General features: G+C 41.7%; 1 protein-coding gene across 2 annotated transcripts in view; it reads left to right on the top strand.

The window, feature by feature from the left end:
- Positions 1–27094, top strand: part of LOC121540860 (sodium bicarbonate transporter-like protein 11) — an 87869-nt gene that overhangs the window by 4813 nt on the left and 55962 nt on the right. Inside the window, exons 1-17 of one of the 2 annotated variants that reach the window (XM_041849987.1) lie at positions 10606–10745; positions 15840–15890; positions 16903–17007; positions 17400–17479; positions 17724–17943; positions 19459–19540; positions 19667–19790; positions 20846–21064; positions 21992–22076; positions 22464–22589; positions 22859–22972; positions 23084–23216; positions 23543–23616; positions 23971–24241; positions 24525–24631; positions 24798–24963; positions 26752–26925. In XM_041849987.1, the coding sequence (XP_041705921.1) occupies positions 10709–10745; positions 15840–15890; positions 16903–17007; positions 17400–17479; positions 17724–17943; positions 19459–19540; positions 19667–19790; positions 20846–21064; positions 21992–22076; positions 22464–22589; positions 22859–22972; positions 23084–23216; positions 23543–23616; positions 23971–24241; positions 24525–24631; positions 24798–24963; positions 26752–26925 (2168 nt within the window). In that variant the 5' untranslated portion in view covers positions 10606–10708. Of the gene's footprint in view, positions 1–10605; positions 10746–15839; positions 15891–16902; positions 17008–17399; positions 17480–17723; positions 17944–19458; positions 19541–19666; positions 19791–20845; positions 21065–21991; positions 22077–22463; positions 22590–22858; positions 22973–23083; positions 23217–23542; positions 23617–23970; positions 24242–24524; positions 24632–24797; positions 24964–26751; positions 26926–27094 lie in introns of those variants that run through there. The other variant, XM_041849978.1, reaches the window with a different exon arrangement.

Genomic DNA, 27094 nt, shown 5'->3' with positions numbered 1-27094 from the left:
GTAACCAGGAATACCGGCTGTACCAGCAGTCCTGGATCTTTGACATAGCAACCACTCGGATTGCCTGCTTCTGGAGACGGGCGGATATTTCCTCAAAACGGGCACTGAGGCCTCGCGAACAGTCGATGTGATGACGCTGCAGAAGGGTGAGGGACGCACAACAAACTGTAGCCTGTACCCTGACGTCACAGGGAGACACTGCGCATGTGCACCATTGGTCGGAGCAGACAGCGAGACTCCTGTGAAGTACCATCTGAAGGGGCGGGGCGCCACCTTGTGGAGTGGGAGAGATTGGTTCTTCTTCCATTTCAACCACTCTTGACAACCGCGTGTCTGAGCATGGAGAACTTAGAAACACTTTTCATAGAACTCACATACGGGAGACAACTCTTTTAACACCCGTGAACACTGTGGAACTCAGTTGAAACAACTGTGTTTTTATGTGCCAAGGTTTGCCTAAAGCCCGGTCCACTCACACGGGCTCCGGTGATCAGTGACGTACCCCGATTGGCCATGCCTCTTGGGGGTACTGTTGTCACAACTAGCCTTACTCAGTTTAGGTGGTAAGATGTGTTCCGGTAACCGGCTGGCACCGAGTGCTGGACCGCACACATAAAAAATAGGGAAAAACCTTTATTATGGAGGTTACTCTACCGACCAGTCATAGGTACTGGCGACAAAGCGCCTTGTAACCTAGCTGGGAATGGGACAGACAGCTCTGAAAAATTGACCCTTTCTGTTGTAACAGACAGGGGCGATTCGTAATTGAATCTAATTCCCAGGAATGAAAAGCGTTGAACTGGAGACAGACAGCTTACTTGGGGGCTCATATAACCATAGAGACTGCACGTGGGATAATAGCATGGTCGTGTCCAACCCTGCTCCTTCCCTCAACTCCACTACCAACAACTAATCACCTATAGAGCCCATAACCTGTATCACTAGACACCTCCTAGGGACTAGTGAGCTACAGGCAGGAATCAGCAAGGAATCCCAGTAATGAGCCACCTATGGGGGAGGGGCGCCCCCTTGTGGACAGTGACCCAACTTGTCACTCTCACACTGGGGAGATTGATATACCCCTTGAACCCTGTGAACACCGTGGAACGCAGGGTAACAGAGGGGGCAGCATTAAACATGGACAAGCTTCCAACATACGTTGTACTTCCGTGAGACTATATAGCCTGCATGAAGCCCGGCACCTTTACGGGCACAGGGGGCTCTGGCAATGGCTGACTTAGTACCCTGTTTGCCAAACATGGGGGCATTGTTGTCACAGTAATGTTTTTGCGGAGGGGCGCACTGGTCACTCAGACCGATGCCAAGGCCCCTCGCTCCGGGGGTCACCCCAGCCAAGTGCTCGGGGGGCTGCTTCTTCATCAGAGGTGCATGCAAACCCTGTTTCCTTCACTCCCTCCAACTCTAGGAACTGAAAATAGGAATGGGGTTGCCATAACGGCGGGTGAAAGCTAGTAGGTTTCACTCGCTGGAAGTTAAGCATGCTAGCTGACATTAGCCAGGAGGCGTTTTTGCATCAGCTAGGCTATCTAGCCTCTTTGACCGCAGTACGGTCCGTTTAGAATAACTAAACAACTTAAAGTTACGTATACTAAACAGGAGAGCTACCCCAGCAACTCCACCGTGGGGAGGTCGGAATAACTAGTAACAGGTAGCTTGCCTCGGCGAGTTAGCCAACCTGGCTAGCACACTATGCAGCGCTCGTTTAGCTAGCCCGGTCTCGAAAGTCCACTTAGGATCGGATCCCTTCATCAAGAAGGCTGGGAAGAGAGGCAAGCGGTGCTTGACCGAGGCAGACACAGGTGGCGGGGGGTACCCACTGAACCTGTCCGCCCTCTATCTTCGAGTAGCTTCCTGTAACCGGCGACAAGAGTGCACAGGAGCCAGGTTGGGCGCAGGCAGCCACCGCATACCCCATGCAGACAAGACATTTGCGCCGACCACCCAATCCATCTCCGGTTCCTGCACCTCAGTCTCAGCCGAAAGGAAAGGAGCTTCTTCAAGAATGCTACACGTCTTTCCAGGGAGTTTGTATGCAGTGTGTGGCAATGCGCACATGGACTGGTTCGAGCGAGGGCCGCCTGAGCATGCTCCAAGGTGAGACAATTCCTTGTGAGGCTTTCCATTAGCTAATCTGTAAAGGGTATGGAGAATCACAAATCCCGTTAACAATTCTGTAGCTACAGTATGTGCTATTCTGAAGTTTTGTCTGAATCAGATCATCTTGAAGGGAACATTTTGAACTGATTTATTTGAAAGACGTTTTAAAAAGCATAAAGTGATGTACCAACAAAGGAAGGTCATAAATCTCCATATACTGCCTTAATTTTATTTTGTATTCCTGTACTCAACACAATTATATTACAGTATGAAACGAAAAAGTACCTGCACTGCAGAACGTATTCAAACAATCTTATTCACTGCGGGGGAGTATAAAGTGAGGGAAAAAAGTATTTGATCCCCTGCTGATTTTGTACGTTTGCCCACTGACAAAGAAATGATCAGTCTATCATTTTAATGGTAGGTTTATTTGAACAGTGAGAGACAGAATAACAACAAAAAAATCCAGAAAAACGCATGTCAATAATGTTATGAATTGATTTGCATTTTCATGAGGGAAATAAGTATTTGACCCCCTCTCAATCAGAAAGATTTCTGGCTCCCAGGTGTCTTTTATACAGGTAACGAGCTGAGATTAGGAGCACACTCTTAAAGGGAGTGCTCCTAATCTCAGCGTGTTACCTGTATAAAAGACACCTGTCCACAGAAGCAATCAATCGATCAGATTCCAAACTCTCCACCATGGCCAAGACCAAAGAGCTCTCCAAGGATGTCAGGGACAAGATTGTAGACCTACACAAGGCTGGAATGGGCTACAAGACCATTGCCAAGCAGCTTGGTGAGAAGGTGACAACAGTTGGTGCGATTATACACAAATGGAAGAAACACAAAAGAACTGTCAATCTCCCTCGGCCTGGGGCTCCATGCAAGATCTCAACTCGTGGAGTTGCAATGATCATGATAGCGGTGAGCAATCAGCCCAGAACTACACTTGTCAATGATCTCAAGGCAGCTGGGACCATAGTCACCAAGAAAACAATTGGGAACACACTACGCCGTGAAGGACTGAAATCCTGCAGCGCCCGCAAGGTCCCCCTGCTCAAGAAAGCTGATGGGTATTCCAGCATGACAATGACCCAAAACACATGGCCAAGGCAACAAAGGAGAAGCACATTAAGGTCCTGGAGTGGCCTAGCCAGTCTTCAGACCTTAATCCCATAGAAAATCTGTGGAAGGAGCTGAAGGTTCGAGTTGCCAAACGTCAGCCTCGAAACCTTAATGACTTGGAGAAGATCTGCAAAGAGGAGTGGGACAAAATCCCTCCTGAGATGTGTGCAAACCTGGTGGCCAACTACAAGAAACGTCTGACCTCTTTGATTGCCACCAAGTACTAAGTCATGTTTTGCAGAGGAGTCAAATACTTATTTCCCTCATTCAAATGCAAATCAATTTATAACATTTTTGACATGCATTTTTCTGGATTTTGTTGTTGTTATTCTGTCTCTCACTGTTCAAATAAACCTACCATTAAAATTATAGACTGATCATGTCTTTGTCAGTGGACAAATACTTTTTTCCCTCACTGTAGTTGTTTATTGACTTATCCAGGAGAGACAAGTACTGTGATTGATTAAGCCCTAGTGTTATTGTCAGTGTTTGACCACGTCATTGACTGTTTGGTGTGATTTTGCAGCGATTTAGTTGATATTTCACTCTTCTTGTCTCCGACTGTTTTCCTGATGATTGATTTAAGATCATTGATTCCCTCCGTATGTGTCCATATTTAGTTTCAAGTTTCAATTGTTAACTGGATTGTGGATCTAAAATGAGTTCCGTCTATGCTTGACCATGCACCCAGTTAGAATAGAATAGCTTTATTTTTCCAGAGGAAATTTGGTTACACATTCGTAGCTCCAGTTCAGTCACTTATTTCACAGTTTACATTCCTCCAGTGAATTGTTATCATGACACAACCAAGATTGAATAATTGCTTAAGGAAGCTGTGATAAATAACAAAGTATACCAGTTTCATTTAAGGACCAAAGGATTGACAGCCGTCCCATATAGATTGCAAAATAGTTGGGAAGAGATCTTTGACGTACCGATCCCATGGCATAGTGTTTATGAACTGACACGCAAAACGACACCGGATTCAAAAATTAGAATCTTTCAATTTAAATTATTATATATAATTCTTGCTACCAATAGAATGTTATTTATATGGGGGATACAATCTTCCCAGCTCTGCAGATTTTGCTGTGAAGAGATAGAATCATTAGATCATTTGTTTTGGTTCTGTCCATTTGTAGCTTGTTTTTGGACACAGGTCCAGGAATGGCTAAAGGATTGCAATATTTACCTGGAACTAACCTTGCAGATAGCATTACTGGGTGATCTGAAAAGTCATAGTCAATCAATCAATAATATAATAATAATTTTAGCAAATATGTTTATTTTTAATTCACAATCTGTAGAAGCAATGAGAATAGAAAGGTTCAGAACTTTTGTAAAACATCACAGTACGGTTGAAATATATATGGCAAATAGAAATCCTATATGGATGGTGTTAAGAGATAGATGGGAGGTATTGAATAGAGTTGAAGGATGGGACTAATAACAAATAACAACAAATAATAACAAAGATAGCTAATAATGTAAGCATACTGTGTCCATAATAAGTATATAGGTTGTATGTTGGGAGCTTTTGGGAAAGAGCACAGTTAGAAAGATATGGCATTTAGAAGCAAACCGGATGGACATCATGAAAATGATCGGAGAGGTTGAGAGTAGAAGAAGTTCAGGAGCAAAAAAATTTATAAATATATATATATATATATATATATATAGAATTATTGTAAAATTAACTCTGTCCATAAGGTGTAGATAGTAAGTATAGACCGGAAGTAGAGGCCTGGGCGTTGTTGTTCACTAATTTACTCCAAGTAGGGAAAGGATGGTGGGGTTGAAAAGTAATAAAGGGGAATATATATATATAAAAAAAAAAAACATGGGGGATTGGAAGTGATGCAGACAATTACATTGATAGAAGATACAATCTATCTGCAATATTAAGCTGATCCATTCCCCCCCCAAAAAATAAAAATAAAAATAAAATAAAATAAAAGATTGAATAAGAATCAGCTTTGTTTTTAAGTGGTCCTGTAGCTCAGCTGGTAGAGCACGGCGCTTGTAACGCCAAGGTAGTGGGTTCGATCCCCGGGACCACCCATACACAAAAAATGTATGCACGCATGACTGTAAGTCGCTTTGGATAAAAACGTCTGCTAAATGGCATATTATTATTATAATTGACATACCGGTAGTTGGATATTGTGTTTTCCCAGTTGTCAACTTTAGGGGCTTGATTCAATCCGTATCACCAAAGTTCAGCTTTATAGCGCGATTGAAATTTAAATGCAATGTTCCTGCGTTTGCGGAGACTGCATTCACGGTAAATGCTGCATACAGAATGTTGGCACAATCGTAAAGTCCTACTCCAGACTCATTTACGGCTCATTTATCACCTGATTTACAAAAGGCACATCTCATTAGTTGGTCCAGGTATCCTCATGACATAGCACAAGTGTTCTCTATTGCTCCTCTATTGTTCCTCAAGCAAGGGGGAGGCCGATGACATCATGATTCCCCATTAGACCAACTCATTGAATGCTCTACTCCTTGAAGTTTGGAGTTGTGTCTTCGGCGATACGGATTTAATTGAGCCCTACGTTTAAAATTATAGTAGTATACAGATTTCCTGACAGTGTTTCTCCCAGTTTGTCTGTACATGGAATTTGATTAATGTTTTACAGTAGCTATTGTGAGAAACACTTTGTGTCCCTGCAATGAACCCGCTGACCATGGACCATGGTTCACAAATATCACCAATCAATAAGCTGTTAAAGCTGCAATATGTAACTTTTTGGGTGACCCGACCAAATTCACATAGAAATGTGAGTTATAGATCTGTCATTCGCATTCTAAGAAGCGGTAGATATGTTCTATGTGCACTATTTCTATGCTTCCCTTCTTTATGTTTCTTTATGTTTTTTTTCGTCTTTTTCTTTCGGGTTTTGTACACCAGCTTCAAACAGCTGAAAATACAACAGCGGTTTAGATTGTACAATGATTCTCTTGTCTCATAAACTGACATTAGGCAAACTATTAGAATTTTAGCAACCAGGAAATGGCAGAGCGATTTCTGCATATTGCACCGCTATCAGTCAGAAACAGTTATTCTAGTGTCAAAATTTACTACAAAGTGTAAATAGGATAATTATGATCATAAAGTCAGTCTCGCCTAAAACGGAGTTTGGAACATCCGTGCTACACAACAGGTAAATTAAGGTTGGGTTTTGATTTTAAGATATCCATTTGGCCACTAACATGGGGTGAACAGCTGCGGTGATTGCTCTCTATCCAATAGCATAGACAGTGAGACAGACCTGCCCAGCAGCTCCGACTTTGTTTACATGTATTTTATTTGTTGTGTTGTTGCCTGTTTGGACCCCAGGAAGAGTAGCTAATTTGGGATCCTGATAAATACTAAGGACTAAATACATAAGACAGTGAGCTGAAAAACACACGTGCCAATCGGCGTGTTCAGTGGTTCTTTAAGGCTGCTGCACAGAGCCTGCATTTTCACTGGATGTTAGCAAATAGGATCATGTATATGTTTTAATTGATGTGTTTGAGCTGAACTTGGACCTAACGGTATCCCATTTTGGGTGAGGTTATATGAAGTTAACATTCAATATCCATACAGACATGCCAGATATGAGCAGACAAGCCCTTTTAATTGGAGTCATGAACAGCTAATTAGCTGGTTAAGCTCAGGACAGATCAGTTACACACTCCAGTAAGGTTGTTCCCTATTGGTCCACAAGATGGTGCTGTGTTGATGTGATTGGGAACTCTGCCTCCCCTTCTCTCCATCACCTTATGCTAAGCACACACAGACTCCGCAGCTCAGCTGCATATGGGTGTCGGATAAAATTGCCTGCCTCTAGACCTTGATCTTGGGTCAGTTTAGCATTTCCCCCACTAATGGTTCATGTTAGAATTGGGGGAGGGGAGCCTCTGTATGAAGGCCTATGTTGTAGTTGATTACTCTGACTGGGAGTGGCATGTTACCCATTTATCCAAACTGCTTAAGGCTGAATACTTAAGTGCATGTAAACAAAAGTTGGAGGGTGCAAAATTCTCCATGCCCTGAGGTCTTGTGTAAATGAACTGTCCGTCATATAGTCCTACATTTGTATGATCTCCCACATGAAAAAATACTACAGTTTACTATAGAATACTACAGTACTTACTACAGAATTCTATAGTAAACTGTATTATACTGTAGAATACTATACCACACACTGTAGTATCCCTCAACCATGTGTAGTATACTGTACTGTAGAACACTATAGTAAATACTACAGTATTATTCGCAAAAAAAAACACTAGTAAATAAACAATACAGTCTGCAAAAACATAACACTGCTTTAACTATAGTAAATACTACAGTATTTAATTTGTATATGCTATGCCCATTCCCCTCCCCCATTTCACAATTTGTGCCACCCATAAGCGAGAAACCTACAGCAACCATAACATTTCAAGAGGTTCAGAGATCTTTGATCTTTAACTTTATTTTGAGGGGTTTTCATTATTCACTCTTCTATAAATCTGTAAACTTCATGTATATCCTGTTGCATCTTGTCTTCTCAAGCTCAGACAGCTTGTATTGTTCAGAGCTATCCTTGTAAGGTGCTGCTCCGCCCCCTGGCTTTAGCCTCAGGCTACATCGCACTTGGCAACAGAAACCAGCAATGAAACCACATTACGATGCCTATAGCAGCTCAGCTGGAGGCTTTACTATCGAGGCTTGTTTGGCATCTGTCTATTAGCACACATGCTATCTTTGTACTATCTGAGATTAAAGTTTACTGAGAGCCTACAGTGTGTTGTGGAACTGCCTTTGATGTCAATTTAAAAAGTTTTACAAGGTTTGTAACCTCTGCAGAAATAACAAGCAGGTACTACAGTTGTAATTACATCCCGATAGGAGGAATTCAATGGAAGGTATCCATGGAAATATAACAAAGGGTCATCCAAACAGAGCAGACCTCTTTTGAGAATATGAGCATAAAATCACAAAGTTCATTATTTTGTTGTGAAATTATTTTGAAGTCCTCCGATCTTTTATTTTTTCCCCCAGAAACTATTTTCTGAGAATATTTTACCTCAGAAAATTCTGTAATCTGGCATCTGTATCAAATTCAAAAAGTAAAAAGGAATTAAGGATATGCAAATCTGACTCCAAAATAGCTTTTTCATCTTGGACAAACCACATGGGAGGAACGATAACCAACCAGCCCAACAGAGTAGGGTAATTCATTATTATGTTATATGGTAATTAGTAAGACACATGTATAAAGCACCTACAGTAAAAACATGAGGCTCTACAGATATTCTGATGCATCTTTAGACAAATTCAGACTATGGCGTAAAACATTCATTGCTTCATTTTTATTTGCACAATCTTTCCTATCAAGGCCAGTTTTCCATGCCCTAGCCAGTAGATATGGTCTCAAGGCCCAAAACGGTTTCTATGTCTTCAATCATACACAGTGTTACAACATTTTACATTTTAGTCATTTAGCAGACGCTCTTATCCAGAGCGACTTACTGTTAGTGAGTGCATACATTTTTTTCCCCATACTGGTCCCCCGTGGGAATTGAACCCACAACCCTGGCATTGCAAGTGCCATGCTCTACCAACTGAGCTACACGGGACTGTAGCTGACAACATTTTACATTTTAGTCATTTAGCAGACGCTCTTATCCAGAGCGACTTACAGCTAGTGAGTGCATACATTATTTTTGTTAATTTTTTCATACTGGCCGCCCGTGGGAATCGAACCCACAACCTGAGCTACATCCCTGCCGGCCATTCCCTCCCCTACCCTGGGCCAATTGTGCGCCGCCCCATGGGTCTCTTGGTCGCGGACGGCTACGACAGAGCCTGGATTCGAACCAGGATCTCTAGTGGCACAGCCTTAGACCACTGCGCCACTCCCTGATGAGTAAGCCTATTCAGGCCATACCCTGCATGGAGATTTTATATTTGCCCTTGTCAACAAATTAAAACTGCAGTAGTGGAATGGATATTGTCTTTTGTTTTCCTATGTTTATACAATATGATGTTCTAGGACATTCTGAAAAACAACAACATCTGTATCAGGTGTACAAAGCTGCATGTCACATTTAATCTTTTTTGTATTTGATCCGAATATTTGATCCTAATCCATTTATATCAATAATCAATTTTCCATTGTAACACTGTGTTAGATTGATCCCCGGGACCACCCATACGTAAAAATTTATGCGCACATGACTGTAAGTCGCTTTGGATAAAAGCGTCTGCTAAATGGCATATTATTATTATTATTATTATTAGTGTAGCTCTTTTCATTTACAGGCAGAATCACAATGCTCTTACCAGATTCAAAGTGATTTGATAGTAATAGGAGATAGACAGGAGATTTATTATATATTCTTATAGTCCGTACATGCTAAGATCAATATGTTCTGACAAATCATAGCATTTATACAAATCATCAGAAGGCTGAGAGCAATCAAAACCAGATAACACAATTAAATGTATGAATTTATATAACATTTTGTTTGAATCCCTAGTTGCTACATCCATTTTTGGAATGATAAACGAATGATATTTCCTCATTGATTCTTGAAGAATATATCCTATAAATGCCTCATGAACTTAGTTCAACTGTTGTACCGCATCGGAACCCAAAATATACGCTTTTTTTACTCCAATGTTTATAAACATAAATGTAAACAAATACTGTATAGCTTTAAAACATGGTTAAAACTAGAATGTTGATGTCATGGATGGTCAGTCCTTGCATCCACAACTCTGTCTATGAATTTGAGATTGCATTAGTGTTGGAACCGGGCCACCTTCCAGGCGGGAGCCAGGTGCCCCGCTCTGGCTGACGGCAAAGTCGGCTCAAAACAAAAGTGACATAGGTTAAGCATGTGGAATAATGAATAGTATTCAGTGTTTTCACATGCAATTGCTATTCATAAAAACACTTTATCCTACCTTCCCAATGAAAACTAGTTTTAAAATGTATATTTTATGGAAAAGGTGTTGTCTGTTCTGAACAATGCATTATACTGCCTTGTTGACAACATGACTGAGCGACGCAGATTACAAGGGCGCTCCTCCCTCACCGCTTTTGTCCGTTCACATCACAAGCCATAGACCAGTGCACAGTGGTTCAGCTTAATCAAACTCCCTCCTTGTTTCAACTGCGGATTCTAGCTTTAAAGTGCTAGTTTGTTTTATCTTATTTTCCTCCAGAATTGTTAGCTAGTTAATTAGTGATGTACATGAATGATAGGCACAAGGACCCAGCAGTTGTCAGCCTTCTCTCCCCCCTCCCCTCCCTTCCTCCCCATGTGCTAGGGGAGGTACTGGTATCCTCCCATCCTGAGTGTGAACCCCAGTGAGGACTGTGGGTATAGGGAGTATAGCTGAGGTGATTCCACTAGAACTTCTGAGGATGATGGGTTGACCTGGGAGGATCTCTCACCTGAAAACCTAGAAATTATGGAAGCCAAAAACGTCCTTCATTTTGTGCCGTCTGGTAAGTCAGTTTGCCCAGGGTTGGGGGGTTTCCCTGCTGTGCAACCCAAGAATCCTTGTGCCAGACGTGCAAGCGTGTGCCATTTGCCTTCCTGACTTTACAACTGACAACCTGGAGGGAAGTCTTGTATGTTTAGTGAATAAGTAGACTTTTAGGGTAGGACTGTCCTTTTACACTGCAACAAGACTTAACCTTGATTTTTGTCTAGTTTTACATGTATTAATGCGTGAGTGAGAATTGTTTTTAAATGAATCGGTGGCACTGTCTACGTGTGCTTACAACTTGTTACAACTGGTTACTGTATGAATCATGTTTGATATTTTTCCAACAGCATCTTGGTATTGAAACCATTCATGCTAAATGAGATGCCTTTATTGGCCTGGAGAGCTGGAAAGTTCAAAAGCAAATGGTGTGGGTCAATATTTACAATATGGCTGTAAATGGAACCCTGGCCTTGCCATGGGAAGTACAGCTGCAGCCGTTAACTATCATTCTGAAGTGGGCTGACACACTTGCTTGATTTTATCTAGTTGCCCATGGGTGAACATAAAAAGGATATCATGTGATGCGTATTTTATTATTTCTGACATGACTCGGGTTGTTTGCTTGGCTTGACTTGCTTGGCTTGACTCTGTCTGTGGCGCAGGGCTGTTTGCCTGAGGTGATTAGAATTATGGGTTTCCTTAGGACAGAAGATGTGCCTCTGTAACAGTCGTCCTTGACTGAACTTGATTGTGATCATTACTGAGCTCCCAAACACCAAGATAACCTCCTACTTATTCCTACTTATAGGCTATATACGACCACAACTACAACTTCTTACCAACTCAAATCCTTCACCACACAAACTTCTCACTATATAAACAATGTACACGGTTGCATGCCACCAACCAAATAGTTACAATATGATGGGGCACAATGTATGAATAGCACAGCAGGGCAGTTATGAATAGCACAGCCTTCTCCTAAAAAGACGTATGACACAGGTAGCTCAGACAATCTCTGTAGTTGTCATTGGGGCACCCCTTTCCACTTCCTGTATTGGCTCTTCTGTGGTCTTCATGGGTTAATCTGCTCTGGTTGAATTTGCTCAGGCAAGGGATTAAGTAAGATTATCCAGTAGAAAAATGCCACATGTTCTAATCTGGTAAATTTCAAGGTTTCCACTCTTGTTGAATGTATTATTAGACCTGGGATGGTTTGTTGAGACTTATTTGATAATACAAATATCATGACCATACGAAATTATTTAATAAGGCACTTCACGGAAAGGATAAGACACTCTTCCCTGTGGCCTTACTTTAAACCAGCATGTTCAGGCTTGAGATAGTTTTATTTAATCCACTTAAAAACGGAAGATAATTAGCTCGATTTTGTCTTTGTTAAATTTTTTTGCCTCCAAAAGGATTATCCCTCATTGCCACACAGAATTGGTGTCAAGGAGAAGCAACTCTTTGAAGTTGTCTTTTACTATTCATGCATTGGCACCAAGGTAGAACTTGATATACTTTGACTGATTTCCTTGTTTTTATACAGCATGTGTGTACATATGTGTAATATCAGCACCCCTGCAGGGTAGGGCTTAAGTGCCTTGAAACAACGGCAGAGCATGATGGCAGTAGGTGGCATCTGGGATTCTGATGCCAGAAACCCACAATCATATACAATTGGTCTGGCGGTTATCGCTAATGAGACAAACCTATTGTGCACCTTACATTGTACATGTTAGTCATTTAGCAGACGCTCTTATCCAGAGCGACTTACAGTTAGTGAGTGCATACATGTTTTTTTCCCGTTTATTTTTTCATACTTGCCCCCCCGTGGGAATCGAACCCACAACCCTGGCGTTGCAAACGCCATGCTCTACCAACTGAGCTACACGGGACCTTGATGAGGTAATCACTTCACCTGGCATACCGAAGCACTCTCCACTGGTGGAAAGTATTGTGGTGGAAAGAGCTGTATGTCTTGCTTTCATACTGGTGTAGTGACATGGTATAGAGTACACAACACAACCTGACTTTAATGTTATTACACACTGTACACCTCTACATGTGAGGCGGACAACAATTATGACGTTATGACATTGCTAATATTTATCTCAAAGGGGGTAAAAGAAACCGCTCAAACAGAACAAAGAATTCATAACATTTCACACTTTTTGCAACTAGTTGAATGTACTGTTTGAAAATACCTAACTAGGACGAGGCTATTCTGTTTCTAAACTCCCAAGGCCAGTTACCTCAAGCTGATAGCCTTTTCTCTAAACATCGATAGTGAGGCTTTCCGAGCCACGCCCCAGGTATGAATCTAGCTTCTTGTCATTATTGAAGGTAATACCTTTTCCTGTTTACCACACAGTTTACCATACAGTTTACCATGCAGTTTACCTCAGTAAGAGAACATAGGAACAACAGGTTAGCAGACCATAGAAGGCAAGACAAATGAAACAGCATCATTAGAATAGAAATATACAAGGAGATAAATAGAATTTCCCCTCCAGCAGTTGTTCTGAAGACATGTTAGCTCAGACCCCATAGGGCTTTCTGGAAACAAGACAGCCATTTTAATGAAAAACATGCTGGGAATATCAAACCGTCAAAACTTAAAACTCTATTTCTATTTCTAGTTTGAGTGCAATGCGACTGTAAAATAGATCATGTGGTCAATTAAAAGCAGTTTGAATAAAAACTAATGTCACCTTACTAACCAAACAGGAAGCTTCCGTTCTGATAAACATTTTAGCAACTGAATACAACCAGGAGCAGGACAGTGGAAGCAAACTATTTTGGGGATTGATTTCGATGGCCAAGTTGCCATGCGGCCTGCAGCAGGACAGTATATCTCTGTCAACACCACAAGACAGCGTCCTCAGGAAGTCAGACAGCCTTCTAAACAGGAAATCCACAAGCACAAGCACATGAAGAAGCCCTGGGGAGGAGAAATGCTGTAGAGGAGGCATAATTGGTACTAAAGCTTTTCTTTATGTAGAGGGAAAGTAAAGATGAATACAAAAAAAAGTACAACCTCTTAACATGTCTTGGTAAGACTTTACCAGCCAACAGGGATCATCCTTTACTGCCTGTTAACAAGTCTTGGTAAGACTTTACCAGCCAACAGGGATCATCCTTTACTGCCTGTTAACAAGTCTTGGTAAGACTTTACCAGCCAACAGCGATCATCCTTTACTGCATATGGTTACGTAGGAAACATTTTCAACAGACTTAATGGCTGTTATTTAGTCAGTGTCTTTCTGAGATTACAATAACACATTGTAAAGGGGTCATACATGCATATGAGGAAGTATTTCAGTGCATTATAACCACTTCATAATGCATTATACCTGTAGATGTTCATGACCTAAAATACACACCATTGACAGAAGACTTCAACCTGCCAAGTGGTCGTCTATATAACACACAAAAAAGGCTGCCATAAAATACCATATAGACTGTCTTCTCACACATTGCTCAGACAATCACATAAGGGCCCTGTTACGTAAGGTCCTCAGTCAGTTGCTGAGGTGAAACCCTGTGAACTGTGACAGCCATGAGCACCTTCCCTCTAATCACCACAGAGATACAGTATACTGGAGTCATAGAAATAGAATTTATAGAACGGACACTCCCATTCAAGTCAATGTGCTGTGGTCTGAGTTTTTATCCCTCTTCTAGTCATTCTATTTCTATGGTAGAAAGGCTGTGAGGCTCCTCTCTCTGCTAGGAACAGGACTGTCTCTATGAGATACCTAACTACACACACAAACATTTCCTCATGCCCTTCAAACACCATCCGGGGGTTGGGGTCAGGTTCACGGTAACTTAACTGAATTCATGTGTTTCTTTTGGGGATCAAATGTCTTGACACTTTTCAATGATACAAATAAGAGGCATATGAGAAGACATCTCTTCCAATGTCATAAATATCTTCTCATAGCACTCTGGCAATCTACAAAATACAATATTACTCCTTATAGACGTATACATAAAACTATAAATTCATAGGAAATAAAAATGGAATTGACTTCAACCCTGTTAGTAATGCCATTTGCAATGCTATGACTTTATAAACAACTTGCTGCTGTATTTCTGTCAGGCGTTTCAGTGCTACGAGCCAGCCGGTGGATTTGAAAGCCAGCGGACGTCATTTATTGTTGTCAGCTGCGTTCTGTGAGCTGTTTTTGAAGGCATGCACATGCCAGGAACATTGGGTTCACGCTGTGTCAGCCTCTCTACAGATCCATTTTCACTGAGACCTGGGGACATTCTCTACTACACCCTTAACCTTTCACTATGCACTGTACGGTGCCAGGTTCAACTATGTCCTATTAACATGTAGGGGACAGGATATCCCATGTGGAAATAACAAAGTCGTTCCGTTAGAGAGCTTACATACAGTATAAAGAGAAGGGACATCATGACGCTTGCTGATGCATCTCACCACGCATAGCCAATACAGGTGAAGGATCAATATTTGAGCCAGTTTGCTACAACAGGAAAAGAATCCTGCAGCAAAAGGAAATGTGAATTATTAGGTGAATTATAATGAATGGACATTTTTGTAGGGGTTGATATATTTTTCTTAAGGGAAAATCAAGTAAGAAATTTCAAAGTGTGTGTTTCTTTTTTTTTTACTCATCGTATTCAATTGTTACCATGCACCTGCAACAAAGATAGCTCAGATGTGCGAGTGCCTTTTGAATTTTTGAACTTTTGAAAGTGGAAATTACAAAAACTTCAGAAGCCTTTTTAAACCTCAACTACACTACATGTTTTATATTTCCAGCATTGCAGGAAAGTTCTCCTTCAACAGGGTGATCAAATTAAGATCCTACATCTGTATACTGTAAGGCCTATGCTATCTATTTTGTACAGCCAGAGTACAAATATGTCATGAGTAATTAGACATTTACAACCAAGGATAATCACATTAACATTGATTTGTTCAGTCTCTTGGTACACATTATAGCTGGGTTGACCAATTGTTCTATCGATTCAAGTGAAAAATATCGAAAACAGTCTTTGACGTTGTAAAACGTAGACTTTCCTGTTTCCTCTTTTTTAATTCCCATATTTCTCTCTCTTTTCCCCACAGAGGCTCTATCATCCGGGAGGTCAAAGAATGGATATGTTTTCCAGGAGATGGGTGGGTATGGAACAGTTTCATTGTTGACTTTGATCCCTTTGCTCAGCGGTGCTCTCCTCTGCTGTGGTCTCTATCACATGATAGGACGATAGTTGGATGTGACATGACATTATATCACATGATAGGATGAGATACTTCATAATTGTTTGACACACACATGGAACTTAAATGTATCCATTTTGTTTAGGTACCAACCTGTGGTAAGAGATATACCGTAGATCACTTTAGGCAAAGCTAATATGCACTGATTGCAGCGGTTATTTATGCTAATGCTTCATTTCATGCACCAATGAGCACCGTCAGGCCTTTAGCGGTAGTAACGAAGAGAAAACGAACAAGTAAATAACTAGGTAGATGACAAATGAGCCGATGCCATGGAGGAATCATATATCACATGTGTGCAAAGTTATAGCTCAACCAAGCTAATTACCAGATCAAGCTGCATCGTTGTTTATGGATACAGACAGTCATCTTTCCTTCTTTCTCCCTCATAAAACATGCATGAATCTACTACACATATTTCTCTTCAATACGATGAAAGAATTTACGAGGGGACGTCTATTGTTATATTGCGCCATTTCTGGTTTTAGGGGGATTCTTTTATAGGGCCTCAATGTTCTGTACTGTGTGTGTTCTATAACAGATGGTAATACAGCCGGAGGGTAGACCAATAGCTTCATACCCTAAATACTGTTGACCTTGTCTAATAACTTAACCTTGAGACCAAAACAGGGTTTTCGTTTTGACTGAATCAATCAATATTGTAGTAGCTACATCCATTAGGCTAACATTATGCTTTTTCTGCAGGTTTGTCTTTGGAGAGCAAGGTTCTGAAAGTATAACTGTAATTTTCCATCATTCATAGATGAATGTGCCATAACACCAAGCAAGGCACTCCAGAGAAGTAAACTAGCCTATTCAGAGATAGAAGGGCCTGCATGGTAATTTATGACAATGGAGAGGGTACCCTAACCCCTGACTTCTGACCTTTGCTGTGTTGTTGTGTCTGCAGAGTTGCGAGATGGGGAGCGGGAGGAATGTGGCGAGGGCAAAGTGGGGAACCACGACAACACACCTAAGGACCACTATGACACTCAGATCCAAACAGGGATATCAGGTCAGTGTGTGTGTGTATGTGTGTGTATGCATGTGTGCATCATACTAATTAATGAAATTGTATTTACCAAGGGCTACCAAAAACCACTATTCTTTGTCTAGCTCACATATTTTGACTTTTTGTTACTGTAATGAGGTACTAGTCAGTGCCAAGACTTCCTCAGAAGAACTTCCTGAGTCAGATAATTGATGTTCAAGGACATAAACAGTCTGTCATTGTGTGTCCTTCTACGAGTCCAACTGGCTGTCAGAACTGACTATTAATAAATATGGAGAAACAATAGAGATGTGCGGTGGGGGATTTGGACTAAGATGAAAAACAGATCCCCTGAGAGCTCTGTGCATATGTGGTCTGTTGAAAACGATGCCGACTTAAAAACCTTTCATCTGTAGATCCAGATGACCCTGGGGATGACCCTGGGGATGATCCTGGGGATGACCCTGGGGTTGGGCTCCTGAACACCTCAAGAAAAGTAAGATACTCTTTTACAACACTCTCTCTACACCTCTAATATTAGCTGAAGGAACGTTAGAAGAGAATCCCAGTGGAATTAGGACATATTTTAAATCAAACTTTCACCCAGACCGAGTACTAACTTCAACAGGATATTTGCATGAGAAAGTTTGAGTTACGCATACTGTTTCTATATGGTGTTGGAACCCTGTACAAGTCTACTTCTACTAACATCGGGTCTCCCCTGGCCTTGTCTCCGCCAGTATGTGAAGCTGATGAACTTCCAGGAGGAAGTGCGTGGCCACCGGGACCTGGATGGCTTCCTGGCCCAGGCCAGTATCCTATTGGATGAGAAGGTGACCACTCTGGATGAGGTGCTGAGGCGCATGCTGACCCACGTAATGGAAGACGGCCTCGGTAGCTGTTACATGGACGAGGTCATGAACACGGTGTTCACTGACACAGGAGGAGATGAGGACAATGGTGTGCATCAGGGAATAAAATACAAAGTTCAATTGCAAAGTGCAAATTTTGCACCTGGCAATTACTGGAAGACTCCGGGTACAGTAGCCAGCTCCTCTCAAAAGCAGGGAAATAGACCTTCTAACTAATCCAAAGCTGGTGGTTAGCACTTTGTACTCTGTATTTTTCCAAGTATATATGAAACTATAATATTTTGATTATAGTTGTTTAAATGCATTTGTTTTTGGAACTATTTTCTCTGAAGCACTCATTTCATTCATCTGTCGTGGGCGCAAGGATAGGCTGTGTGCGAACTCTCAAGTCAACACAGCTGGCCATCAATAGATTAGCTTTTTTATAGTTTGTCAATGTGTACTGGGACAAGAACAATGACATCACTTAGTCGATGGACAGCTGTCCATTCGGTCCAGCAGGTCTGGGCTGGACCTATTTTTGGGACATGGAAGAATGTCTCTATAACTCCAGGATTGATGAGTGCAGAAGAGTCACTGTGGTTTGTACACACAGTCACTGGGTACACTGCTTTCTTCTCCAGAGATATCAAGCCCACCAATTAACGGCAATAACAAGTCCCACTCCGTGCAGCACAAACATGCCCCGCAGTCCCCCTCAGACCTGGCTTTCGCCACCGATCGAGGTAGCTCATCTTTTATAGTCATTTAGCAGACGCTCTTATCCACAATTAGTGAGTGCATATATAATTTTTTTCATACTGGTCCCCCGTGGGAATCGAACCCACAACCCTGATGTTGCAAGCACCATGCTCTACCAACTGAGCTACACGGGACTAAATATGAATATGAATAAATATGGATCAGAATAAATATGGATCAGAATACATATGGATCAGAATAAATATGGATCAGAATAAATATGGTATTCTTCTTGCTCATACTCATAATCCAACATGTTTTATCTAATGTTTTGTTGCCAATAAGCAAGCAAGCTAACTACTACAGTAAGCAACAGCTGCCTCACAGTTTTGTTCACAAAACCACACCTCTAGTATCAGGGGAAGAGAGTGCAGGCAGAAGCCAAAGTAGTTCCAAAATGAGGAAGTTGATAGAATCTCGTTTCTTATGATTATCAGTAAAATGTCCTTTATGTATAAATTATAGATTACTATGTATAGCTTTGTAAGACTGTAAATTACCAACCACCCAGCTTTGGAATAGTTAGAAGGTCTATTTCCCTGTTTTTGAGAGGAGCTGGCTACTGTGCCCGGAGACTTCCAGCAATTGTGATAAGCTAACTTCAATTATCTTTAAACTCCACGTAGAGACATGAAAATGATATCCATGAGTACATCTGACTCTGGGTAAGTAGAATCCCCAAAATCTTGCAGTATCCCTTTAAGCACACAATGTATTGGTGATAAATGACATGAGATGGAATATTATATCAAGGTAGGTCTAATATCTCAGTGAAAACAGTTATCATGATTTAGCTTTGTTTTTCAATATACTAGAAAATATACACTCGTTGATATTAGTACCCTCTGTTTGCTCTCCCCAGTCCAATTGTTGTCCGAGACCATTCAGGGTGTGACTGCTACTGCCAATGGAGTCCGCTACCAGCAGTCCTGGCTCTGTGTCCTGTGAGTAACAGCTGACATGGTGTATTATCGGTCATTACTTGTTATTACATAAGTAATGTTTCCAACACAGTTAAACCTCTAAGTAGGGACAAGACTGAATTTGTCTGTTTGCGTCCGTCTGTCCAGATGCAATGTGAAGAGCCTCCAGAGACGCCACGTCTGCATCGCCCGTCTGGAAAGACCACAGAACTGGGGAGCAAACTGTTGTAATGCTCGATATGTCATCCTCATTCTCTCTCCACCTAGAACGGTAATGTTCCATTTGACCTATCTACGCTTTATGCTCCATTTGACCTATCTACGCTTTATGCTCCATTTGACCTATCTACGATTTATGCTCCATTTGACCTACCTACGATTTATGTTCCATTTGACCTATCTACGCTTTATGCTCCATTTGACCTATCTACGATTTATGCTCCATTTGACCTATCTACGCTTTATGCTCCATTTGACCTATCTACGATTTATGCTCCATTTGACCTACCTACGATTTATGCTCCATTTGACCTATCTACGATTTATGCTCCATTTGACCTATCTACGATTTATGCTCCATTTGACCTAGCTACGATTTATGCTCCATTTGACCTATCTACGATTTATGCTCCATTTGACCTATCTACGATATATGCTCCATTTGACCTATCTACGATTTAGGCTCCATTTGACCTATCCATGATTTATGCTCCAATTGACCTATCCACGATTTAGGCTCCATTTGACCTATCTACGATTTAGGCTCCATTTGACCTATCTACGATTTAGGCTCCATTTGACCTGTCTACGATTTAGGCTCCATTTGACCTATCTACGATTTGGGCTCCATTTGACCTATCTACGATTTATGGTCCATTTGACCTATCTACGATTTATGCTCCATTTGACGTATCTATGATTTATGCTCCATTTGACCTATCTACGATTTATGCTCCATTTGACCTATCTACGATTTGGGCTCCATTTGACCTATCTACTTTTATGCTCCATTTGACCTATCTACGATTTATGCTCCATTTGACCTAGCTACGATTTATGCTCCATTTGACCTATCTACGATTTGGGCTCCATTTGACCTATCTACGATTTATGCTCCATTTGACCTATCTACGATTTGGGCTCCATTTGACTATTTAACAAGCAGAAAATGACATTACGCTAATACCAATATGTCTATGGCAATATTATAGTAATCCCCATCTTCATGTGTTTTGTGAGTTGAGAAATCTACTGGCAACTCATTAGTATCTTAATAGTCCCATTATGTTCCCCAAATATTATCTAAATATTATCTCGCTCCCCCAGAAAAGCACCAAGACAGCTATCGAGCTGGGCCGCACATTCGCCACCATGTTCTCAGACATCTCCTTCAGACAGAAGCTGCTGGACGCCAAGACCCAGGAGGAGTTCAAACAAGAGCTGGTGCACCAGCGGCATCATCTCTCCATAGTCAATGAGAAACCAGCTACAGAGAAGCAAATGATCCACGCAGAAACAGACCCACGCAGCAAAAAAACACTAAAAGTAGGCAGGGGCTACCTCATACATCTGACTGGGACTGACAAGGCCAACATGTAGCAGCTTCACTGTTCAGTTGGAAATACCTGCTAGTTAAAAGGATAGGTCCCTTTTTTCAAGCTTATCTTCAACTTAGGATGTGGTTGTTTCATTCAAAAGATTCTGGATGTAAATAACCAGCTTACAATCGTACATTTGGTTTGGATGAAACACTGTCGGAAATAAGCTAAAACGCAAAAAGTATTCCTTTATTTTACTTTTACTAACTATTCCTTTAAAGCAGCATGATAAAAGTGTGTATTTTCTCCTTTAGTGGTGTGGTCCCCTTGTGAGATTCCCCCCATGTGGAGATGGACCACCCTCAGGTTTTCCTTCATCCAGACATATAAATAGACGCTCCACTATGTAGTAATACTTTAGCCAATTCATTTGATCCCTTTCCCCCCTCTATCGTCAAGTCCTCAGGAATGGTAAGCAGCTGGACTGCACATTCAGATGTATGCCAAGACTGTTGTATTTCCCTGGCAGCAGACTGCATCTAGGCTCTTGTAAGGACAAAGTACTTCATTATGTAGCCTTCTTAAATCAAGGGGAAATTTCTGGGCTTAGTGTGGAGAGACGCAACACAGAAATGCCTGCCTGGAGAAAGAAAAGTAGCACTTGAAGTATCTTAGTGGCAGTTATTTTGAATCACCAACCAACGCATCCACAATAATCCAGGTCAAGGAGCTATTCCAGAGGGCTTTTCTTGCTGTGTACCTTAACTAACACAACTGTGGCGGATGTTGTGGTTTTAGGCCCCTCTGGCTTAGTGTCTTGTATTATATAGAGACTTTTTATCCCCAAAGAACCATGTGCTTTGCAGTAGACGTACAAACCACATAATAGTACAGGATAATACAACCAATCAATAAAACGTTTGTTTCTCCAAAGTGTGCAGATTTCTTTAAAGTTGGCCGAGGTATCTATGAGGATCTCCGTCGGCGACTACCACTCTATCCCTCAGACTTCACAGACGGTATAACTTTTAAGCATTAGCCTTCCTCTTGTCACTACATTTTAAAAGAGACTTTGCTGTTAGGGCCACTCTATTTAGATTGGTCATGGATAATTATTTTTGATAATTGACTTCAATATGACATGCACAGTTTTTTAAATCATATTTAACACACCACATAGCCTATACAAACTTGTGAAGAAAGCTCAATCTTTGCTGTTGTCATTACGATTATCAAAGCTAGTTCATATCCAAGGTTGTACCTGTGTTCACAGTTGGCTGAGATGTAAACTGCTCTCTGATTGGTTGGCAGAGTTGTAAACTGCTCTCTGGTTGGTTGGCAGAGTTGTAAACCACTTTCTGGTTGGTTGGCAAAGATTTAAACTGCTCTCTGGTTGGTCCGTACAGGTATGCACGGCAAAGACCGCTCCTGGCTGAAGTACACCACCACCGCCATCTTCCTGTACATTGCCATTCTACTTCCTAACATCGCCTTTGGTTCGCTGAATGACGAGAGTACTCGGGGAGAGATAGGTACAATCATCTGGATGTCTCTCTATCCGCCTGTCTCGTGCCTGTCCATCTGTCAAAAGCCTGAATGCTCCTGACTGGATGTTTGAATCATTCAGCTTTCAATGAAATTCAAATAAATTATTATTATTGAATCCTGAAAATGTATATAGTCACTCACTGTATCTTTTTTATTTTATATATATATATATATATATATATATATATATATATATATATATATATATACATTCTTTGCCTACACTAACATTATAATGGTCTGTCCTTGATAGATGTCCAGAAAGTCATCGTTGGCCAGAGCATCGGAGGAGTGATCTACTCTCTGTTTGCTGGTGCTCCTCTGGTTATCCCACTGACTACTGCACCCCTGGCCATCTTTATCAGCGGTATGTCTACTACACTGGAGGATGATCTTAGAGAAACATCTGGACAACATAAATACTACATCAATATCCTGTAGACTTGAATTATTTGTCTGATATTTGATGTGATTGTAGTGATCCGGGGAATCTGTGATGACTACGATTTGGACTTCCCTGCCTTCTATGCCTGCATCGGCCTGTGGAACAGCTTCTTTCTCATCCTGGGAGCACTATTGAACGTCAGTCTGTTCATGAAGCTCTTCAAACGGTCAGTGGACAAACATCCATTCAGTGAATCAGGCTTCTGCTGGATGCATAACCAGGCCAGTGCAGTGCAGCTTGGCTCAGCTCTGTTTGGCTCAGCTTTGTAATTTGGAAAGGACCTTGACTGAGCATGACTACTGAACCCACTAAACATGTGACATTCTTGTCTGTTTTGACTTCAAATTTTCCATAAACATCCAATTTCATTGAAGGTACTCACTTGTAATCAGTGTTGTGACTTTGTCATGGATTGCTATGTCTTGGTCTGTGATTTATTCTGTTCAGATAAAGGGGTATACTCCGTGTTTCTTTTATACCCTTTCCTTCCAGCTCATCAGAGGAAATCATAGCCCTGTTCATTTCAATAGCCTTTGTTGGGGACTCGGTGAAAGGCACTGTCAAAAGTGAGTCCGGGGGGGGGGGGTTTTACATTTACACAACATATTCAGACATTCCGCCCGCCGGGAAAATCCGTCTTAGTGTAAATGTAGAGGAATGTAAACGAGGTGCACGGTAAATGTACCCAGCATATATCCATCATTGAGTCTTTTAGAGGCGAACGAAGCATGCAATCAAACCATTCCCCCAGGCAGGCTCTGAAGGGAACTGACGTGTTTCGGAGGACACCCTTGAGTTAAGCACACGTCAGTGGTGAAGGAAGTGGCAGATGAGCCTATACATGTTGCTGCCTGATTAACTCTTTCCTTTCCTTTCCTTCCTTTATCCCTATTTCTACCCCTTTCTTTCTCTCCCTGTAGTCTTTAATTACTTATGCCACGGGCCCATGCTGGCAACCAATAACAGCACTCGGGTGCTTCTAGAGATCAAGGAGTTAATGGAGAAGGCTGCAAATGCAACAGAGAGGCTGGGGAGTGGGACCAACCATGGGGCTCCTGTGGTGGAGCATGTCAAGCATGTGTTTCTGCCTGAGTCTCTGGTCCTGTGTACAAGGGAGAGGCCTATCCTCTGTCTCCTGCTCATGCTGGGGACTCTGTGGTTGGGATACGCCCTCTACCAGCTGAGGAGGAGGTAAGTTCAGATCAAAGTTGCATTAATATGCTGCCTGACCACTGCCAGGCTGACCACTGCCAGATCAATGGTAGCTAAAGGACACACTTGATCTCAGGGGTCTCCAATTCCAGTCCTGGAGAGCTGCTGGTTGTGGATGTTTTTGTTCCAGCCCAGCACTAACACTCCATTGTCAAACCGTCTACTGCTAAATTCAATTTATATAATTTAGAGTAGCAAAATGTTATTCTGTGTCCAATGCATAGTTGACATACTGCTATGTGTCTTGGTTTACTTCCCACAGTCCTTATCTGCATGCCAAAGTGAGAGAGGTGGTGTCTGACTGTGCCTTACCCATCGCTGTCGTTATATTCTCCTTCATTGGTTCCTTCCTTTTCCTTGACATAGAGCGTAAGTAGTACACATTATTGTTCAGAAAAGGGAATGGTCTGTTGTTTTAAAATGGCCAATTTGTCATTGATCAAAATGTTTCAAGCAAGCCTTGAAAAAAGACTAGATAAATGCCGCAAGACAAATCATGCAACATTTCTAAATTGTTTCCAACATTTCCAAACAGTTCCTGTGTTCAACTTCCACAACGGGAAGATCTTCAGGCTGGCCCAGTTTGACAAGCTGACCGGCATGAACTGTCTGAGTGCTGTAGGCTTAGGCTTCCTCCTGGCGTTGCTCATCTTCATCGACCAGAATATTGTCATATCACTCACCCACGTCCCCGAAGCCAAGTAGGAACCTCTATATTATTACTCTATACTCTAGGTAAAGAACATGTGCTGCAGGAGATTATTGCAGAATCATTACGTTATCGTTAGATGATTGCAAACAAACCTGCAAGAGAGTTTGTCACAATGATGTACTGTTGCTGCAGCATAGCACATGCATTTATTCAACACACTCAACTGTATACTCTACTCTACTATTCCGTATATTGTATTTGTTTTTCATGAAATATGACTTTGTCGTAAGACTTTGCCCAGTGCTTACTTTGAGCCGGATCCTCACACCTCTCTGTTTTGGACTGTTTTGTTCCGGAACCTATTTGGCCAGAACTTTTTGCAATGTAAACATTTTAATAAACATGATCAAAGTTCATTCGAGTTGCCTCTTCGTTAATTCTAGAGCCGCGCGAAGGGTTCTGGAGGAGCTGCAGCACGCCTGATAAATTGAAATAAATGTACCAAAGGTATACTGCTGTTGGTTCAGAAAGAAATGAAATAATTCAGAATAGCCTACAACACCACGAGAAAGCCCAACATTTTGCCACAGAGGATAAATAGCTTATTTTAAAAATAGCCTAGCTTTGGAGTGTAGCCCAATAACAATGCATAGCCTACAGTCGGGAACGCGCGGCAAATCTGTCAGTGAACAAACAGCATGCAGACAAAACTGGCCATTCGCAATATTTCAAATAGTCTACAATCATGGGAAAACACAGGTTGGAAAGAAAATGGCTCCTGCTAAAAGGAGAAGACTCTAATCTGTCAGTTGTAGGCTACCAAAATATTTGATAAACTTCCAAATATTGTTTTACAAAGTAAAACGAGAGAGAGAGGCTTTTGGCACAAGCTCATATGCCATCACCAACGAGTGAGCTGCGATTCATTGGGTGAGTCAGTGAAACAGGAAAGCATTTTTTGGACTATTATTTCCTCCTCATATTGTAGCATACAATATGTCTCCACACACCTAAGCCTAAGATATTGATGGATTCAAGACAAGGTCGTTTCCATTGATCTCAGATTCTCAGTTTGCAATAATCTTTTATAATGCTGCGTTCAAGACAACTGGGAACTCAGAGCTGGGAAATCTCTGACTTCAGTGTGTTCGAGTTCCCAGTTGTTTTGAAAGCACAATAGTACTGTACAAATGATCGAAATGACAGACTACTTTGACACTGACAAAGACGCCAGTCATGTAAAATGACGTAGAATTGCATAAAAGGCCCAACATTTCCCGGAACCTAGGCCATAAAAAATGTTTCCCATGTCTGCAACTTCTGTAAGTGCCTCTACTCTATTATAAAATAAAATAAAAATTATCTCATGCGTTCCGTTACCTCAGAGCTCCCCAGGTCACCACCCTCTCGCGCTCACTTTTTGTTCCGGCACCTCCCGATTTACAAATTAAGCACAGGCTTTGACTAGTGCAATCAACATGTTGGTAGCCTATCCAGCCAACACGTTGGTAGCCTATCCAGCCAACACGTTGGTAGCCTATCCAGCCAACACGTTGGTAGCCTATCCAGCCAACACGTTGGTAGCCTATCCAGCCAACACGTTGGTAGCCTATCCAGCCAACACGTTGGTAGCCTATCTATCCAGCCAACACGTTGGTAGCCTATCCAGCCAACACGTTGGTAGCCTATCCAGCCAACATGTTGGTAGCCTATCTATCCAGCCAGCATGTTGGTAGCCTTATCCAGCGCGATGTCATCCATGGTCCATGATTAGTCCATGTATGTCTGAATTGTATAATGCCAAACTGTTCTGTGTCTATGTGTGATACTGTTTCAGGTTGTTGAAGGGAACTGCGTTCCACTGGGACCTGATGCTGACCGGCTTCATCAACATCCTCATGTCGTGTCTGGGGTTGCCGTGGATGCACGCCGCATTCCCACACTCCTCCCTGCACGCACGTCAGCTGGCCAAGGTGGAGCTGCATGTGGAGGGGGGACACCTCTATGAAACGTAAGTGGGGGCAGCTTGACCAAAGATTTTGAGGCAGTTTTCTGCATAACTTGTTGTTAATGTGTACATTTATTATTTTTTGAAGCAGTTACTTACAAGGACGGTTGCACAGTCCCAGATGAAGCCAACTTAAGCCTACTTTAATGAAGACTGTTCATTTAACATTTTT

This window comes from Coregonus clupeaformis, chromosome 3, assembly GCF_020615455.1.
Source record: "Coregonus clupeaformis isolate EN_2021a chromosome 3, ASM2061545v1, whole genome shotgun sequence".
NCBI lineage: Eukaryota > Metazoa > Chordata > Actinopteri > Salmoniformes > Salmonidae > Coregonus > Coregonus clupeaformis.
This window is presented reverse-complemented; position numbering and strand designations above follow the sequence as displayed.